The sequence below is a fragment of the Nycticebus coucang genome, chromosome 24, assembly GCF_027406575.1.
Source record: "Nycticebus coucang isolate mNycCou1 chromosome 24, mNycCou1.pri, whole genome shotgun sequence".
Taxonomy (NCBI): Eukaryota; Metazoa; Chordata; class Mammalia; order Primates; family Lorisidae; genus Nycticebus; species Nycticebus coucang.
This window is the reverse complement of record NC_069803.1, coordinates 2,451,392-2,472,590: the sequence shown is the minus strand read 5'-3', so window position 1 is coordinate 2,472,590 and position 21,199 is coordinate 2,451,392. Positions and strand designations below refer to the sequence as shown.

The 21,199-nt window shown below is 39.5% G+C and overlaps 1 protein-coding gene and 1 pseudogene across 1 annotated transcript in view; both read left to right on the top strand.

Moving 5' to 3' along the window:
• Window positions 1-21,199, top strand: part of ADAM9 (ADAM metallopeptidase domain 9) — a 154,241-nt gene that overhangs the window by 115,857 nt on the left and 17,185 nt on the right. The window contains exons 19-20 of the mRNA XM_053578640.1: window positions 3,267-3,408; window positions 5,178-5,271. Of these exons, the coding sequence (XP_053434615.1) occupies window positions 3,267-3,408; window positions 5,178-5,271 (236 nt within the window). The remainder of the gene's footprint in view (window positions 1-3,266; window positions 3,409-5,177; window positions 5,272-21,199) is intronic.
• On the top strand, window positions 1,335-2,537 carry LOC128576470 (heterogeneous nuclear ribonucleoprotein A3-like; annotated as a pseudogene).

The following is a 21,199-nucleotide window of genomic DNA, read 5'->3' as shown; positions in this document are numbered from 1 at the left end:
TTTGGATGTTGGAAGCACTGACAGCCCAGACTTCACCACTATGTAATATATCCATGTACCAAAATTATACTTGTACATGGTATGTAAACAATAAAAAGAAAATCTAAAGAAGAGAAGATATATTTACTATTTATTTGCTATTCATTTAATGAGTCATCATAACAGTTTTTATTTTGTCATTTTCACGTTGAGCAGGCTGAGGAGGAAGGTGAAGAGAAAGGGTTGATCTTGCTATCTCAGGGTTGGCAGAGAAGAACACCTGTGTATAACCTGCATGTGGATCTGTGCAGTTTAAACCCATGCTCTTCAAGGGGCAGATGTATTTTTATTTTTACTTGGGTTAAATGTTGGTATTTACAGCTTTATACAACTTTTAATAGACATTTCTAATACTTTTGCAAACTTAGAATTATGAGAAACATTTTATAGTTTACCATTCTTGTTCATATCTACTATACTGTTTCACTAAAGAACACAGAATAGATAAAATTATGTAAATTGATGAAGTTTTAAAAGTCATGATGAAACTTAAAATACAGAAGTTATAAAAGATAAAACTGATAAATCCAACTACACAAAAATAATAAACTTTTACAAGGAAAAAAACATAATATCATATGACCAAAGGGGGAAATATCTTTAACTTATATCATAGACAAAGCTAATCTCTCTAATATATAAAGAGCTTTTAGAAACTGACAAGAAAAAAACCTGAAAGTCCAAGGAAAAAAACAGTCAAGGGACTCAGCAGGAAAAAGAAATAACAGTGTTTCTGTAAACAATAAAAGTTGTTGTTGTCTAATTGTTATAAACAATTAGACTCACTAATTGTATATAATTTGGTATTATACATAAGATATAATTCCTTTGCTTATTACTAGTTTGGCGAAAATTCAAAAGTTTGGCTTTGAAGGTGAATCTATGAGGAATTCTTATATATTGTTCATAGGTATGCAAAATTGTTACACAGGACAATTCGAAAATACTTTAAAAAATGATGAATGTATTTACCTATTCATACAGCAGTTCTGCTCGAGGGAACTTATTCTATATTTATACCTGCATCCATGTGATATGACATATGTGCAAAGTTATTGATTATAACATTTTTTTGTAATAGAAAAAGATTGGAAAAATCAAAATCTATCAGTAGGATAACGGTAAAATGAACTATAGAACATCTTTACAATGGAGTTTGTATAGAGATGAGGTGGCCTTCTACTTAGAGATAGGTTAAAAAAAAATAATGTGCCAAATAGTGTTTATAGTATGCTACTTTTTGTGTAAGAAAAGCTTGACAGAGCTTGAACTCGAGTTGGAAGAGGCAAGTCCGGTCTCAAAATGGAGGTAAAACCGCCGCCCGGTCGCCCCCAGCCCGACTCCGGCTGTCGCTGCTGCCGCCCGGGGGAGGAGGGCCATGATCCAAAGGAACCAGAGCAGTTGAGAAAACAGTTTTTTGGTGGTCTGAGCTTTGAAACTACAGATGATAGTTTAAGAGAACATTTTGAGAAATGGGGCACACTCACAGATTGTGTAGTAATGAGAGATCCCCAAACAAAACGTTCCAGGGGCTTTGGTTTTGTGACTTACTCTTGTGTGGAAGAGGTGGATGCAGCTATGTGTGCTCGACCACACAAGGTTGATGGGCGTGTTGTGGAACCAAAGAGCTGTTTCTAGAGAGGATTCTGTAAAGCTTGGTGCCCATCTCACAGTGAAGAAAATTTTTGTTGGTGGTATTAAAGAAGATACAGAAGAATATAATTTGAGAGACTACTTTGAAACGTATGGCAAGATTGAAACCATAGACGTTATGGAAGACAGGCAGAGTGGAAAAAAGAGAGGATTTGCTTTTGTAACTTTTGATGATCATGATACTGTTGATAAAATTGTTCCACACTATTAATGGGCATAATTGTGAAGTGAAAAAGGCCCTTTCTAAACAAGAGATGTAGTCTGCTGGATCGCAAAGAGGTCATGGAGGTGGATCTGGCAACTTTATGGGTCAGGGAGGAAACTTTGGAGGTGGTGGAGGTAATTTTGGCTGTGGTGGAAACTTTGGTGGAAGAGGAGGATATGGTAGTGGAGGTGGTGGCAGCAGAGGTAGTTATGGAGTAGGTGATGGTGGATACAATGGATTTGGAGGCGACGGTGGGAACTATGGCAGTGGTCCTGGTTACAGTAGTAGAGGGGGCTATGGTGGTAGTGGGCCAGGATATGGAAACCAAGGTGGCGGATATGGTGGTGGAGGAGGATTTGATGGTTACAATGAAGGAGGAAATTTTGGAGGTAACTATGGTGGTGGTGGGAACTATAATGATTTTGGAAATTATAGTGGACAACAGCAATCAAATTATGGACCCATGAAAGGGGGCAGTTTTGGTGGAAGAAGCTCGGGCAGTCCATATGGTGGTGGTTATGGATCTGGTGGTGGAAGTGGTGGATATGGTAGCAGAAGTTTCTAAAAACAACATAAAAGGTCTACAGTTCTTAGCAGGAGAGAGAGCGAGGAGTTGTCAGGAAAGCTGCAGGTTACTTTGAGACAGTCGTCCCAAAGGCATTAGAGGAAGTATAAAAATCTGCCACAGAAGGAACGATGATTCATAGTCAGAAAAGTTACTGCAGCTTAAACAGGAAACCCTTCTTGTTCAGGACTGTCATAGCCACAGTCTGCAAAAAGTGCAATTATTGATTAATGCAATGTAGTGTCAATTAGATGTACATTCCTGAGGTCTTTTATCTGTTGTAGCTTTGTCTTTTTCTTTTTCTTTTCATTACATCAGGTATATTGCCCTGTAAATTGTGGTAGTGGTACCAGGAATAAAAAATTAAGGAATTTTTAACTTTAAAAAAAAAAAAAGAAAAGAAAAGCTTGACAATAAAAATATATTTATTCTTGCTTATATTTGCATGAAGAAATAGTATAAGATAACATAGGAAACTAATTTTTTTTTTATTAATCATGGGGTACAATGTACTGGTTTTATATACAATTTGAAATATTTTCATCAAACTGGTTAACATAGCCTTTGTGGCATTTTCTCCGTTACTGTGTTAAGACATTTATATTCCACACTTGGAAACTAATTTATTTTATGAGAGCAAAATTAAATGGACAGGGATGAAAGGTCAGCAAGTCTTCTCAGTGTATTCAGTTAATATAAGTTTGATTTTTGAATAATGTAAAATTTATTGTAACACATTTATAATCACCTAGTATGTTCTGGGTAGTATGAGTTTAATGACAATTAATATAAAATTCTCTCTAGATAAGAATACTGCCTTGAGGGATGGGCTTCTGGTGTTCTTCTTTGCAATTGTTCCCCTTGGTGTGCTTGCTACTGTTGTTTTCATCAAGAGAGATCAAATACGGAAAAGCTACTTCAGAAAGAAGAGATCGCGAACACATGAGTACTTAAATTTTTTTTTAAATCTATATAAAATAATTTAAAGTAATTATTAATGCTGATAATCACATAGAAGTTGGCAGTCCTTTAACAACAGGGCTGTACATTACGTCTCTATTTTTTAGATAGTGGAGAGGGATACTGGATGAGGTACCAGGGGGACCAGAGGGGTAATGAATGGAGAGGGGTAAGGACTATGGTGACCATCTTTATGCAGCTAAAAGTGGCCCTTAGGGTTCATTTTGCTGAATATTGGCTTCTGATTGTGACATAAGCAGAATTTTGGCTATGACTTCTGATTTAGGCTTCCTAATTAAAGTGTGGGATAAAGATAAAAAAGTAATATGCTTAAAATTTTTCTTTACTTTCTTTATTTCAAGTATCAGTTCCCATAGAAGGAGAATTTTTTAATTCTCAGTTTCAAAAACAGATTTTGAGAAATTGGTTTTAAGAAAGTTAAGGTTGTTATAATTAAGACATCTGACATTTCTAGTCTTTGTATTGAACTCTATCTCGTATGACTATCTCACAGCTATCATTTCTAATACAGTAGCATTAATTAGAATATGACATATGTTAGCCTAGACTTCATAATCAAATCAGAGTTCAATTTGTGGGTTAACTATAAATAAAGCTCTCTGAGCTTTGGTTTACTTCCTTTGAAATGGGAATAATAATAATGTTACCTATCTCATAAGGTTGATGTAAAGATTAAATGAGGAAATATTAACATGTAAAGCCCATTGCACATTATGGGCACATTATAATTACTTAATAACAATGTTATTTTTATGATAATGATTTCCAGATGAACATATGTAGCTGCCTTTGCTCACTTTTGCTGTGTTGCCCTATCTCTCACTTCCTATATTATTTTCCCAGGGTATCCTACAGTTAGCTTTAATTTTTTATGTATTCTGAATCAGATAATTTTTTTTCATGCTTCCTATCACAATTCCAACTGACCTGTCTATACAAATAATTTCCCAATCTGCTTCTTCAGAGTTTTAGCTCCATAACCACAGCTTATCTCCCATACATCTGTACCCAGGCGACTTGCTGTCACCTCAGCACATCTAAAACTTAGCTGGTATCCTTTCTAGCTAATCTGTTTGCTACCCTTGGGCTTCCTAATTTTTGGAGGGACTACTTAAAATTTTTAATGTATGCAGTGTAAGAATATGTTTTTATTCCTCTCTGATTTTAGGTAGACTTGAGAAGAAAAGTTAGGGAACACTGCCTAATTGACCAAATTTCATGGTTTCTTAGAATTTCATTTTATTTAATTGTGAAATGTGTTAATGGTACTTCCTAATACCATAAGGATTAAAAATATGTGAAAGATGTGAAAAGTGCTGTAAGATTTTCAGCTTTTGTCATGATCATCGCCATACTACCAACATTGTTATTTTGTATTTGAGAAAATGCAAAGGCTGGCTAGGTGGCTCATGCCTGTAGTCCTAGCACTTTGCCAGGCTGAAGTGGGTAGATTGCCTGAGCAAAGCAAGACTCCATCTCTATTAAAAAATAGAAGAGTTAGCCAGGCATTGTGGAGAGTGCCTGTAGTCCAGCTACTCTGGAAGCTGAGGCAGGAGGATCCCATGAGCCCAGGAGTTTGAGGTTGCTGTGAGCTATGACACCCTGGCACTCTACTCAGGGCAACAGAGTGAAACTCTGTCTTAAAAAAGAAAGAAGAAAATACAAAGCATGTGTAGTATGTCCTGTAAAAATGTTTTAATCTCATTTTAGTTCAAAAGTAATTGTATTTTTCAGATCAGATGGGAAAAATCAAGGAAATGTTTCCAGACAGCCACCAAGCACTAGTGTTCCTAGGCACGTCTCTCCAGTGACCCCTCCTAGACAAGTTGTAAGTTTAAAATGAAAAATTGTTTTTCTTTACTATATAAAAGTATTGCATGTTTAAAGATTAAAAAAATAGTTACATAGATTATGATACTATGTATAAACAGAAACTTTCTTAAAAATTTAGGAGTATTCTAGGTGGTCTCTGAGGTAATCAAAGGAAAACCAGCAGAGTTCCTGGTTCATGAGATACATAGAAAGACATCTTGACGTTACGAATGCTTTACCTTGGCTCGGTGCCTATAGTGCAGTGGTTAGGGCGCCGGTCAAATGCACTGGGGCTGATGGGTTCGAATTTGGACCGGGCCTGCTAAACAACAATGACAAAAACAACAACACAATAGCCAGGCGTTGTAGTGGGCACCTGTAGTCCCAGCTAGTTGGGAGACTGAGGCAAGAAAATCACTTAAGCCCAAGAGTTTGAGGTTGTTGTGAGCTGTGACGCCATGGCACTCTACCAAGGGCTCTGTCTCAAAAAAAAAAAAAAAAAAGAATGCCTTACCTTGATTGGGAAATGGCCTGGGCCCTGTGCTATTGTGATTTTTTATGCATGTCTGTGATCTTTCTTTTTTCATGACCTGGCTTCTCTAGGGCATGCTACTAGAGATCTGGTGTTGAACTCCTGGATAGGCATAATTGTTTGAGCAATGGGACTATTAATCAGTGTTCCTCTAAGTATATTAGGGAGAATTGAAATAATGTCATACTTTCAACTGATAGGAATGTATCTCTGAGTAATATATACTATTACTTTTTTTCTGTTTTTAAACTTCTTAGAATGTCTTAGTTGATATTTTACATGTACATATGCTTTTCCCCTTAACATTATTTTGTGATTTGTCCCTGTCAATACATGGAGATGTGATTCATTTATTTTTACTGTTGACACTGCTATGTTTCTTAACACATTGTTGACTGGCAATTTTATTCAGAAACCATCCATGCTATCTATCCAGGAACTCAGATTGGTCAGTAATGTGTTAAATAGCAGATAATTTTATTTTATTTTATTGTTAATTAATTAATTATTTATTTATTATTAAATCATAGCTGTGTACATTAATGTGATCATGGGGCACCATACACTGGTTTTATATACCATTTGACATATTTTCATCATACTGGTTAACATAGCCTTCCTGGCATTTTCTTAGTTATTGTGTTGAGACATTTATACTCTACATCCAGTAAGTTTCACATGTACCCTTGTAAATAGCAGATAATTTTAAAATTAATTTTCTGAATTCTAATTTTTTATTACATTGAACAAGATTGAGATAAACATTCTGTAAATGTCTTATTGTGCATGTTGTGTGTTCTAGGACTAATATGGTAGTTACTGTCCACATATGGCTATTTAAATTTTACATAAAATTGTATAAAATTAAAATTTCTATTCCTCATTTGCTCTAACCATACTCAACAGATCACATGTGGCTTCTGGGTTACTGTAGTGGACAGCGCATGTGCTAATTAAATTTCTAGGGTGAAAGATGCACAAAACTTTATTGGAAATTACTAAATTGCTTCTCAAAGAGGTTATGTCCTTGGATGATTGCATTATCAGTGATGTATGAGCATTGTATTGATTTAAATCTTTGCCAGCACTTGATATTGTTAGACTTTCAAATTATTTTCAATTATGTGGAGGTGAAATGATAATTTACATTTTTATATATATATACACACACACATAGAAGTATATATACAGAATCTCTCTATTCCACCCTCTTTTCCTTTATAAGAAGGAAAAAAGAATTGTTATGTCCTTTTCCCCTATAACCTTATATCTCAGAAATTTCTTTCCGTATCACTTGTGTAGAAGATGGCCACAAAGTCCCTATGCATGCTAGACAGGAATTATCTGTATACTCCTTGATTTTTGGTATTTTTTTCTTATTTTATTATGGTAAAATATATATAAACTGAAGTTTGCTATTTTAACTTTTTTTCAAGATTTTTAAATTGTGGTTAAAAAACACTAACATTAAATCTTAATAGTTTTTGTATATATAGTGCAATAATGTTAAGTATATTCACATTATTGCACAAATAGATCTGTAGATCTACAACATGGAAACTCTCTTCCCACTAATTACCTTTTACTCGTACCTTCAGGCTTTGATAATCACCTTTCTATTTTCTGTTTCCATGATTTTGACTATTTTAGATACTTCATGTACATGGAATCATCCAATATTTATCCTTTTTGACTGGCTTATTTCATTTAGCATAATGTATTTGAGGCACAAGAGTCCCCTCCTTTTTAAGGCTACAGAGTAGTGTGGGCATACCACATATTTTTTATCAAGTCATCGGGTGTGAATGACATTCTGGTTTCACTCATCTCTTGCCTATTGTGAATAATGTTGCAGTGAATGTGGGTGTGCAAATACGTGTTGCGCCCCACAAAGATCAGCCCACCATACATATAGGTGGATTTGGGGCTTTCTGTCCTTTTTGTTCCATTAATCTGTGTCTGTTTTAATGCCATTATCATACTGTTATAATTGCACAGCTTTGCAGTATATTTTCAAATCTGATAGTCTGAGGCCTCCAGCTTTCTTATTTTTGCTTAAGATCCCTTTTGCTACTCTGGGTCTTTTCTTATTTCATATAAATTGTAGGACTGTTTGTTCTATTTTTATGAAAAATATTGGAATTTTTGAATTGCATCTGTAGATTTCTTTTGGTAGTATGGTCATTTTAACAATATTAATTCTTCTAATCTGTGAATATGAGATATCTATTTTTTCTTCTTCAGTATCTTTCATCAGTGTTTTATAGTTTTCACTATACTGACATTTCTCATTGGTGAAGTACATTCCCTATTTATTTATTTTTGATGTTAATCTGAATGGAGTTGTAGTCTTGATTTCTACAGACTAGTAGAAAGTTTCAGATAGTTTTTTATTGTATAGCAATGCTACTGATTTTTGTATGTTAACTACGTATCATGCAATTTTACTGAATTCTAACTTTTTTTTTTTTTTTTGAGACAGAATTTTATTATGTCGTCCTCAGTAGAGTGCTGTGGTGTCACAACTCACAGCAACCTTAAACTTTTGGGCTTAAGTGAGTCTCTTGCCTTAGCATCCCAAGTAGGTGGGACTACAGGTGTCACCCCCTCCACCCCCAATGCCAAGCTTTTTTTTTTGTTGTTGTTGTTGCAGTTGCCATTGTTGTTTTAGCTGACCCAGGCTGGATTTGAACCTGCCAGCCTTGGTGCATGTGGCAGGCACTGTAACCACTGTGCTATGGGAGCTAAACCTATTCCAGCTTTTTTTGAGGTAGTCTTTATTATTTTCCACATAGAAGACCATATCATCTACAAAGAAGGACAGTTATATCTCTTCCTTTCCAATTAGGATGCCTTTTATTTCTTTTTCTTGCCTAGTTGTTCTGGCTAGAACTTCTAGTACTATGTTGAGTAGAAGTGAGAATGGGCATCCTTGTTTTATTCCTGCTCTTAGAGAAAGTTTTCAGTTTTTCATTGTTGAGTATAATATTAGCTGTGGGCTTGTGATTGGTCAGATTCCTTCCTTCTATATCTGTTTTTATCATGAATGGATTGTAACCTAATTCTTTGTACCCTCAATGAATTCCAAACAATAAAAAAAAAAAAAAAGGCTCAGCACCTCTAGTTCAGTAGCTAGGGCGCTAGCTGCATACACTGGAGCTGATGGGTTCGAATCCAGCTCTGGCCTGCCAAACAACAATGACAACTACAACCAAAAAATAGCCAGGTGTTGTGGTGGGTGCCTGTGGTCCCAGCTACTTGGGGAGGCTGAGGCAAGAGACTTGCCTAAGCCCAAGAGTTTGAGGTTGCTGTGAGCTGTGATGCCACGGCTCTTTACCGAGGGCGACATAGTGAAACTCGAGGTCTCAAAAAAAAAAAAAATGAAAAAAAATTATTTACCAAAAAAATATTTTTGGCCTTTGACCAGATAACTACAGGACATATCTAATTCTGTATTCAAGATTACAAAAAACTTGAAGTTTTAAAAGAAAAAAAAGAAATTTGTCAAATGCTTTTTTGTATCTACTATTATAAAATGATCATACTTTTCCCCTTTGTTGCATTAGAATTTATCATATTTTTTTGCATATGTGGAACCATTCTTGCATCCCTGGGAAACTTTCTCTGGATTATGGTAAATACTGTTTTCATTAGCTGTTGATTCAGTTTCTATTTTGTTGAGGATTTGTGCATCTCATCAGGGATGTTAGCCTGTAATTTTCTTTTCTTATAGTCTACTTCTCTGGCTTTGGTATCAGAATAATACTGGCCTATAAAATGAATTTGGAAATATTTTCTCTTATTTAGTTTTTAGGAAGAGTTTAAGAAGGATTGTGTTAGCTCTTTTTTATTTCTTATGTAATTTGTTGATTCAAAAATATTTTGGTTACCTAGATCACATTTGTAATGTTTGAATAATGCCTATTAGTGTGTTCTTTTTACCTGCTAGGTAGTTCCTTTCACTTCCTGTCCTCCCCCTCCATCCTGCTTGATTTCTGTTAACTTTTACTTCTCTCTCTGCATATGTTTGCTCATTGGTTAGTTCCAATTTAATAGAGAGCATGTGATATTTATTTTTCAATTCTTTAGATACTTAGATAATGGTTTCCAGTTCCATCCAAATTGTTGCAAAAGGGATTAATTCATCCTTTTTTATGGCTGAGTACTCCATGATACACACATACCAAATTTCATTAATCCACTCGTGAATTGATAGACATTTGGGTTGATTCCTCATCTGTGCCATTGTGAATTGTGCTGCAATAAACAGGTACAGGGTTTTTTTTGATAAAATAACTTCTTTTTTTTTTTTTTTGATAAAATAACTTCTTTTTCTTTGGGTAGATATTCATCAAATGGTAGCTCTACTTTTAGTTTTTTGAGTAATCTCCATTATTATTATGATTTTTTTTGAGACAGTCTCAAGCTGTCCCCCTGGGTAGAGTGCCATGGCATCATAGCTCACAGCAGCCTCCAATTCTTGGGCTCATGCAGTCCTCTTGGGTAGAGTGCTATGGCATCATAGCTCACAGCAACCTTCATTTCTTGGGCTCATGCAGTCCTCTTGGTAGAGTGCTATGGCATCATAGCTCATAGCAACCTTCAACTCTTGGGCTCATGCAATCCTCTTGCCTCAGTTTTTTCTATTTTTAGTAGGGATGGGGTCTTGTTTTTGCTTAGGCTGGTCTCAAACTTGTGAGCTCAAGCAGTCCACCTGCCCTGTCACCCACAGTGCTAGGATTATAGGTGTGAGCCACTGCACCTGGTTGGAATCTCCATTCTTTTTCTACAGTGAATAAAATGTAATTTTCTCTCTGTATCTACACCAGCATCTGTTGTTTTTGGACCTTTTAATAAAAACCATGCTAACTGGGGTGAGGTGATACATCATTGTGTTTTTTTCTTTTTTCTTTTTATTGAGACAGAGTCTCACTTTGTCACCCCCGATAGAATGCTGTGGCATCATAGCTCACAGCAACCTCCAACTCTTGGGCTCAAGTGATTCTCTTGCCTCAGCCTCCCTAGTAGCTGGGACCACAGGTGCCCGCCACAATGCCCGACTATTTTTTGTTTGTTTGTTTGTTTCGCAGGCCCAGGCTGAGTTCCAACCCACCAGCCCTGGAGCATGTGGCTGGCACCCTAACCACTGAACTATGGGAGCCCAGCCATCATTGTGGTTTTATTTTGAATTTCCCTGATGATTAGTGACATTGACCATATTTTCATGTTTATTGGCCATTTGTTTTTCTTCCCTGGAGACTTCTGTTCATTTCTCTTGCCCACTTTTTAATTTAATTTTTTATTTATTTTTATTTTTTTGTTTTGCAGTTTGGCCAGGGCCGGGTTTGAACTCACCACTCTCAGTACACGGGGCCGGCACCCCACTTGCTGAGCCACAGGCACCACCCTCTTTTGCCCACTTTTTAATGGGGTTGTTTTTTTTTCTTGCTCATTTGCTTGAGTTCTTTGTAGATTCTGGATATTACTGGATATATAGTTTGTGAATATTTTTTCCCATTCTGTAGATGGTCTATTTGCTTTGTTGATTATTTCCTTAGCTATGCAGAAGCTTTTTATTTTTAAGCAAATCCCATTTATTTACTTTTGTTGCTATAATTGCCATTGGGGTCTTAGTCATAAATTCTTAGCCGGTGCCAATATCTAGAAGATATTTTCTTACATATATGGATGGTTTTGTATCCGTGTTCTTTCTTCTGTTCCATTGGTTATCTATTTTTATAGCAGTACCATGCTGTTTTGGTTAGGATAGTATGAAGTATGATAATTTGATGGCTCCAGATTTGTTCTTTTTGTTAAGATTTCTTTGGCTATTTGGGTTCTCTTATGGTTCTAAGCAAAGGGAAGAATTACTTATTCTAGATCTTTGAAATATGACAGTATTTTTTTTTTTTTTTTTAATTTTTTTATTAAATCATAAGTGTATACAATGATATGATTATGGGGCATCATACACTCACTTCATAAACCATTTGACACATTTTTATCCCAGTGGTTAACATAGCCTTTCCGGCGTTATCTCAGTTACTGTGCCAAAACATTTATATTCTACATTTACCAAGTTTCGCAAATACCCCTGTAATATGCACCACAGGTGTGATCCCACCGATTCCCCTCCCTCTACCCACCCCCCCCTTTCCCACTTCCCCTTATTGTTAAGTTGTAGCTGGGTTATAGCTTTCATGTGAGAGTCCCAAATTAGTTTCATAGTAGGGCTGTGTACATTGGGTATTTTTTCTTCCATTCTTGGGATACTTTACTAAGAAGAATATGTTCCAGCTCCATCCATGTAAACATGAAAGAGGTAAAGTCTCCATCTTTCTTTAAGGCTGCATAGTATTCCATGGTATACATATACCACAATTTATTAATCCATTCGTGGATCGATGGGCACTTGGGCTTTTTCCATGACTTAGCTATTATGAATTGGGCTGCAATAAACATTCTGGTACAAATATCTTTGTTATGTTGTGATTTTTGGTCTTCTGGGTATATGCCCAGCAGAGGAATTACAGGATTGAATGGCAGATCTATTTTTAGATCTCTGAGTGTTCTCCATATATCCCTCCAAAAGGAATGTATTAATTTGCATTCCCACCAGCAGTGCAGAAGTGTTCCCTTTTCTCCGCATCCACGCCATCATCTCTGGTCTTGAGATTTTGTGATATAGGCTAGTCTCATTGGAGTTAGATGATATCTCAAAGTAGTTTTGATTTGCATTTCTCTGATGATTAAAGATGATGAGCATTTTTTCATATGTCTGAAGGCCGTGCGCCTGTCTTCTTCAGAGAAGTTTCTCTTCAAATCCCTTGCCCAGCCTGCGATGGGATCCCTTGTTTTTTTCTTGCTGATGCGTTTGAGTTCTCTGTGGATTCTGGTTATTAAACCTTTGTCAGAGTTATACCCTGCAAATATCTTCTCCCATTCTGAGGGCTGTCTGCTTGCTCTGCTTACTGTGTTCTTAGCTGTGCAGAAGCTTTTTAGTTTGATCAAGTCCCAGTAGTGTATTTTTGAAGCTGCTTCAATTGCCCGGGGGGTTCTCCTCATGAAATACTCACCCAGACCAATTTCTTCAAGGGTTTTCCCTGCATTCTCCTCTAGTATTTTTATAGTTTCATGTCTTAAGTTTAAATCTTTAATCCAATGAGAGTCTATCTTAGTTAATGGTGAAAGGTGTGGGTCCAATTTCAGTCTTCTGCAGGTTGCCAGCCAGTTCACCCAGCACCATTTGTTAAATAGGGAATCTTTTCCCCACTGAATGTTTTTAATTGGCTTGTCAAAAATCAAATAGCGGTAAGTAGCTGGATTCATCTCTTGGTTCTCTGTTCTATTCCAGACATCTACTTCTCTGTTTTTGTGCCAATACCATGCTGTTTTGATCACTATCGATTTGTAGTAAAGTCTGAGGTCTGGTAGTGTGATTCCTCCTGTTTTGTTTTTATTTCTGAGTAATGTCTTGGCTATTTGAGGTTTTTTCTGATTCCATATAAAACGAAGTAATGTTTTTTCAAGATCTTTAAAATATGACAGTGGAGCTTTAATAGGGAGTGCGTTGAAATTATATATTGCTTTGGGTAGTATGGACATTTTGATAATGTTGATTCTTCCTAGCCATGAGCATGGTATGTTTTTCCATTTGTTAACATTTTCGGCTATTTCTTTTCTTAGAGTTTCATAGTTCTCTTTATAGAGATCTTTCACGTCTTTTGTTAGGTAAATTCCCAAATATTTCATCTTCTTTGGCACTACTGTGAATGGGATAGAGTCCTTAACTGCTTTTTCAATTTGACTGTTGTTGGTGTATATAAAGGCTACCGATTTATGAATGTTGATTTTGTAACCTGAGACGCTGCTGTATTCCTTGATCACTTCTAGGAGTTTTGTAGTAGAGTCCCTAGTGTTTTCCAGATACACAATCATATCATCTGCGAAGAGCGAGAGTTTGATCTCTTCTGACCCTATATGGATACCCTTGATCGCCTTTTCTTCCCTAATTGCGGTGGCTAAAACTTCCATTACAATGTTGAAAAGCAATGGAGACAATGGGCAGCCTTGTCTGGTTCCTGATCTGAGTGGAAATGATTCCAATTTAACTCCATTCAATATGATATTGGCTGTGGGTTTGCTGTAGATAGCCTCTATCAGTTTAAGAAAAGTCCCTTCTAGACCAATTTTCTTGAGTGTTCTGATCATGAAGGGATGCTGGATATTATCAAAAGCTTTTTCTGCATCAATTGAGAGAATCATATGGTCTTTGTTTTTTAATTTGTTTATGTGCTGAATTACATTTATAGATTTACGTATATTGAACCAGCCTTGAGACCCTGGGATAAAACCAACTTGGTCATGATGTATAATTTGTTTGATGTGTTGCTGGATTCTGTTTGTTAGGATCTTGTTGAATATTTTTGCATCTATATTCATTAGTGATATTGGTCTATAATTTTCTTTTCTTGTTGGGTCTTTTCCTGGTTTGGGGATCAGGGTGATATTTGCTTCATAGAACGTGTTGGGTAGTCTTCCTTCTTTTTCTACATTTTGGAACAGGTTGAGTAATATAGGTACTAATTCCTCTTTAAAGGTTTGGTAGAATTCTGACGTGAAACCATCTGGTCCCGGGCTTTTCTTTTTAGGGAGGTTTTGTATAGTTGATGCTATTTCTGAACTTGATATGGGTCTGTTCAACATTTCCACTTGATTCTGGTTAAGTCTTGGAAGGTGGCGTGCTTCCAAGTATCGGTCTATTTCCTTCAGATTTTCATATTTCTGAGAATAAAGTTTCTTGTAATATTCATTAAGGATTTTTTGGAATTCTGATGAGTCTGTGGTTATTTTGTCTTTGTTGTTTCTGATTGATGATATTAGAGATTTTACTCTTTTTTTCCTGATTAGGTTGGCCAGAGGCTTATCTATTTTATTGACCTTTTCAAAAAACCAGCTTTTTGATTTATTGATCTGTTGTATTATTCTTTTGTTTTCAATTTCATTTAATTCTGCTCTAATTTTGGTTATTTCTTTTCTTCTACTGGGTTTGGGGTTGGAATGTTCTTCCTTTTCCAGTTGCGTGAGATGTCCCATTAAGTTGTTAACTTCCTCTCTTTCCGTTCTCTTGAGGAAGGCTTGCAGTGCTATAAATTTCCCTCTTAGAACTGCCTTTGCAGTGTCCCAGAGGTTCTGATAGCTTGTGTCTTCATTGTCATTTTGTTCCAAAAAATTGGTGATTTCTTTCTTAATCTCATCTCTGACCCAGCTATCATTCAGCATAAGGTTATTTAACTTCCATGTTTTTGTATGGGTATGCAGATTCCTGTTGTTACTCAATTCAAGTTTTATTCCATGATGGTCCGAGAAGATGCATGGAATAATTTCTATTCCTTTAAATTTACTGAGGTTAGACTTGTGACCTAAAATGTGATCAATTTTGGAGTAAGTTCCGTGGGCTGATGAGAAGTATGTGTATTCAGTTTTGTTGGGATGGAATGTTCTGTAGATGTCTGCTAAATCTAAATATTGGATAGTTAGGTTTAAATCTAAGATTTCTTTGCTCAGCTTCTTTCTGGAGGATCGATCCAACACTGCCAAGGGAGTGTTGAAATCTCCAACGATTATGGAGCTGGAGGAAATCAAGTTACTCATGTCTGTTAGAGTTTCTCTTATAAATTGAGGTGCATTCTGGTTGGGTGCATAGATATTAATAATTGAGATCTCGTCATATTGAGTATTACCCTTAACAAATATGAAGTGACCATTCTTGTCCTTCCTTACTTTTGATGGTTTAAAGCCTACTGTATCTGCAAATAAAATTGCAACACCTGCTTTTTTCTGATTACCATTTGCCTGAAATATGGATGACCATCCTTTCACCCTGAGTCTGTATTTGTCTTTTAAGTTGAGATGTGACTCTTGTATGCAACAAATATCTGGCTTAAGTTTTTGTATCCAGTCAGCTAACCTATGCCTCTTTAGAGGACAGTTTAAGCCATTCACATTGATGGAGAGTAAGGATAAGTCTGGTGGAATTTTGGGTATCGAGTTTTTCAAAGGTCCAGTGGACATTTTTAATCCCTTCGCCAGTGTGGAAGTTGGAGTTTGATCCGAAGTTTCTGAGTGAGTTTACTTTTGTGGTATAGGATTGGGTTGGTCATTGTGGAGGATAGGTCTGAGAACATCCTGAAGAGCTGGTTTACTTATGGCAAATTTTTTCAACATATGAATGTCATTGAAGTATTTAATTTCTCCATCATAGATGAAACTCAGTTTAGCTGGATACAAGATCCTGGGTTGAAAGTTTTTTTGCTTTAGGAGATTAAAAGTTGATGACCAGCCTCTTCTTGCTTGAAAAGTTTCAGCAGAGAGATCTGCAGTTATTCTAATATTCTTACCTTTGTACGTTATAGTTTTCTTTCGCCGGGCTGCTTTGAGAATCTTCTCTTTCATGTTAACTTTAGTGAAGCTAATTATGATATGTCTGGGAGATGGCTTTTTGGGGTTGAATCGTGCTGGGGTTCTGAAGCTGTCTGCTATCTGAATTTCAGATTCTCTAGGCATGTCTGGAAAATTTTCTTTCATAATTTCATGTAGAAGGGCCTCTGTGCCCTTGGCTGCCACGTCATCAGTCTCCGAAATTCCTATAACCCTTATGTTATTTTTTTTCGAATTATCTGAGAGCTCTCTGAGTGAGTGATCCGTTTTTGCTCTCCATTTCTCTTCCTCTTTGAGAGATTGGGAGCGTTCGAAGACTTTATCTTCAATGTCAGAAATCCTTTCTTCTGCTTGCTCCATTCTGTTACTGAGGGATTCTACTGTATTTTTCATATCTTTGAGGGCTGTAAGTTCTTGTTTCAGTGTGTCTAAGTCTTTGGTGGTTTTGTCTTTAAATTCGTTAAATTCTTGAGACAGTTTTTGAATTTCTCCTCGAATTCCTAATTCCATTTTATTAATCTTGTCTGCAAACCAAATTCTGAATTCGACTTCTGACATCTCAGCCAGTTGTTTATGAATGGGATCTTCAATCACATCTGCCGTATCTTTTCTTGGGGGGGTTGATCTATTCTGGTTATTCATGTTACCAGAGTTTTTCCGCTGATTCCGCCCCATGGTTTACTCCCTTTGGTTTTTCCCCTGGGGTTTTATCGAGGGCCCGTACAGTGTTGTGGCCTGAGAAACTGGGGCCCTGTCTGGTGTGGTGGAGCAAAGTGGTTCTGTCTTGTTTTCAGCTGGTTTCTGTTCGATCCTATTGCAACTTCTACTCTGGCTTGAAGTCTCAGCTGTGTGGAAAAATCAGCAATTAAGTCACCCCGCCTGCCCACCTCTGGCCCCAGTTGGAAAAGGAGAATCAAACCTTCCTACAATCGCACACCCAGGGCACCACCTGAAAAGTCCTCAGTCTATTAGCCCAGTTCAAAAGGTCCGAATCAACTGTCTCAATCGGCACTTGTCTCAGGTGGAAGGGTTCAAGAGGTCTCTGGGAACTGGATCACAGGGGCCTGGTGACTCCTCTGAGACAGCTCACCCCAGTGCAGCGTGGAGTCAGGAGGAGCCACCCCGCAAACAGAGCAGTCTGGGAAGGTTGACGTCTCCTTCCCCACTTTGCCCCTCCGTCGGACCCAGTCACTGGTATCTCTGCAGATGGCTAACCCAGTTGCCTGCAGTGAACAGACACTCCAGGGGTTTGCACCTGCCTGAATCGCGAGGAAGTCTGCCAGGCCCCCGCAGACTGCCGCTATCTAGCAGGAGGAGATGGGGCCTGACATCTTTGAGTGTTTGATGCAGGTGATGGGAAGGAGGTGTTCACTCAGGCTTAGCCCCGTCCCTGATGGATGCTGCTAACAGAACAGAACAGAACAGACAACTTTGTGAGGTTCTGTCTCTGTTCCTGTTGTCGCCTACAGGAGACGGGCTGTTTTGAGTTCAAACGTCTTTGCTGCTGGAGAATTGCGTCTGAACACCTCTCTGGGTCGGCCCCGCCCTGGAGGCTTCCGGGTTTGTGAGCCGTCGGTGGCCTCCTCTGGTTGCCCAGGGAGACGGGGGTGTGGCCTCAGAATATCCAGAAGTGAGCGTTCTGCCGTTAAAGAAAAAACGGCTGTTGATCTACCTCCAGGGAACTGCTGCTCTGGTGTGGGCACTCAGGCGACCCTTTTCTCCTCTGTCCCGCGCCCCAGAGTCAGCACTGAGCGGCCGCAGTTTGTGCTGGGTCCACACCCCTTAAGAGATCCCCCAAGAATCAGAACTCTTGGGGGATGGGCCCCCAGACCCGGATTGGGAGTGGGGCGGGGGGAAGCTAGAGTTTCATTCAGTTTCACGCAATACTACGGTCAGGGGAGGGCTCCTGCACTGCACCGCAGGGAAGTGCCACCAAGGCTTGATTTCCCCCAGCAGAGTGCCCTCTCCTCACTCACGTATCCCAGAGTCGGCGCTGACCTGATGCAGCTCAGGCACTGTGCACTCCCCTCGAGAAATCACCCAAGGAGCCGAACTCCTGGGGGATAGGCCCTCAGACCCCGAGTGAGAGCAGGGGTTCTCAGCTCTCAGCGGGGAGGCCAGAGTCTGATTCAGTCTTGGGCCCCGTATGCCCGGGGAGGGTTGCTGTACTGCACCGCAGGGAAGTGCCGCCAAGGCTTGATTTTTCCCTCAGCAGAGTGCCCTCTCCTCGCTCACGTATCCCAGAGTCAGCGCTGACCTGACGCAGCTCAGGCACTGTGCACTCCCCTCGAGAAATCACCCAAGGAGCCGAACTCCGGAGGGATAGGCCCTCAGACCCCGAGTGAGAGTAGGGGCTCTCAGCTCTCAGCGGGGAGGCCAGAGTCTTATTCAGTCTTGTGCCCGGGGAGGGCTCCTGCACTGCACTGCAGGGAAGTGCCGCCAAGGCTTGATTTCCCCTCAGCGGAGTGCCCTCTCCTCACTCACGTGTCCCAGAGTCAGCGCTGACCTGACGCAGCTCAGGCACTGTGCACTCCCCTCGAGAAATCACCCAAGGAGCCGAACTCCTGGGGGATAGGCCCTCAGACCCCGAGTGAGAGTAGGGGTTCTCAGCTCTCAGCGGGGAGGCCAGAGTCTGATTCAGTCTTGGGCCCCGTATGCCCGGGGAGGGTTGCTGTACTGCACCGCAGGGAAGTGCCGCCAAGGCTTGATTTTTCCCTCAGCAGAGTGCCCTCTCCTCGCTCACGTATCCCAGAGTCAGCGCTGACCTGACGCAGCTCAGGCACTGTGCACTCCCCTCGAGAAATCACCCAAGGAGCCGAACTCTGGAGGGATAGGCCCTCAGACCCCGAGTGAGAGTAGGGGCTCTCAGCTCTCAGCGGGGAGGCCAGAGTCTTATTCAGTCTTGTGCCCGGGGAGGGCTCCTGCACTGCACTGCAGGGAAGTGCCGCCAAGGCTTGATTTCCCCTCAGCGGAGTGCCCTCTCCTCACTCACGTGTCCCAGAGTCAGCGCTGACCTGACGCAGCTCAGGCACTGTGCACTCCCCTCGAGAAATCACCCAAGGAGCCGAACTCCTGGGGGATAGGCCCTCAGACCCCGAGTGAGAGTAGGGGTTCTCAGCTCTCAGCGGGGAGGCCAGAGTCTGATTCAGTCTTGGGTCCCCTATGCCCGGGGAGGGTTGGTGCACTGCACCGCAGGGAAGTGCCGCGAGGCGTGACTCCCCCTCAGCCCGGTGCCCTCTCCTCACTCGGCGCGCCTCAGAGTCAATGCTGACCAGTCGCAACTCGGGGACTGTCCACTCCCCTTGAAAAATCACCCAAGGATCCGAAGTCCTGGGGGACAGGCCTCCAGACCTCAGTGGGCGGGAGGGGAGCGCCGGGGATTCAGGGTTGCCGGCAAAGGATTCCCAAAGTTTTATTCAGCCCTATGTCCGGCAGGAGAACGCCACGGCACCCCAGTAGGGGAGGTAGGTCCAGTTTTTAGAAGGTCTCTCCCGTGGAGTGTAGTGGGAGGGGCTTTAATTTCTGCCCGCTTGTTCAATTGTGGGGCTACAGAGCCGGTCTCATGGGGGAGGGGGACTCCCGTCCGCTTGGTGGTGGATTTTGTACCTTTTGTTTGCGTCCTTGTGATCACAACTTGCCTCAGCGGTGTTGATGTGCGTTCTTCAGCCTTCTCTCTTGGTGAGGCTCAAGTCCACCAGGATACTTACTAAATTCCTGTCCCTTAACTCTCCTTCTGGACGGGAACCTTTGTTGAAAGCTGGCTTCAGTCCGCCATCTTGTCTCCCCTCCTTTTTTTTTTTTTTCAATATGACAGTATTTTGATGGGGATTACACTGAATCTGTAAATCCCTTTGGACAATACGGATGTTTTAACAGTGTTGATTCTACTGATCCATGAGCATCATGTATTTTTCCATTTGTTTGTGTCAGAGATTTCTTTCCTCAGTGTATCGTAATTCTCCTTGTAGAGATCTTTCACTTCCTTGGTGAAGTATATATCTAGATATTTTATTTTCTTCGTACCTATTGTGAATGGTACTGAGTGTTTGATTTGACTCTCAGCTTGACTGTTAATGGCATATATGTGTACATTGATTTGGTAACCAGAGACTTTGCTGAATTTATTTATCAATTCTAGTAGTCTGTTGGAGTTTTTGGGATTTTTCTGGATGCAACATCATATTGTCAGAGAAAGTGATAGTTTGACCTCCTTTTCCCTAATTTGGATACCCTTTATTTCTATCTTTTGTCTGATTTCTCTGGCTAGGACTTTTAGCTCTATCTTGAATAGAAGTGGTGACTTGTTATAATTTTTAGGGGGAATGCTTTCAGTTTCCCCCCATTCATTATGATGTTGGCTGTGGATTTGTCATATATGGCTTTTATATGTTTTTATATTTGGAGATATGTCCCTTCTATGCCTAGTTTGTTGAGGCTTTTTATCATGAAGATGTGCTGGATATTGATGAATATTTTTCTGCATCAATTGAGATGAGTATATGGTCCTTGTTTTTACTCTTGTTTATGTGGTGATTCACATTTATTCATTTACATATATTAAACCATCCTATGTGGTCGTAGTGTATTTTTTTTATTTTTCATATGCTGTTGAATTCAGTTTGCTACTATTTTATTGAGAATTTTTGTATCTGTATTTATAAGGGATATTGGTCTTTAGTTCTTTTTTGTTATGGTTGTGTTCTTTCCTGGCTTTGGTGCCAAGATGATACTGTCTTTGTCGAATGAGTTGAGGAGGATTCCCTTCTTTTTCATGTTATGGAATAATTTCTACATTATGGGTACCAGCTCCTCTTTGTATATATGGAAAATTTTGGCTGTGAATCCATCTCTGGATCCAGGGCTGTTTTGTTGTTGTTGGAAGGTTTGTTGTTACTGCTTCAATCTCATTACTCTTTACTGATCTGTTCATGAGTTCCTTGGGAGGTTCTGTGTTTCCAGACATTTATCCGTT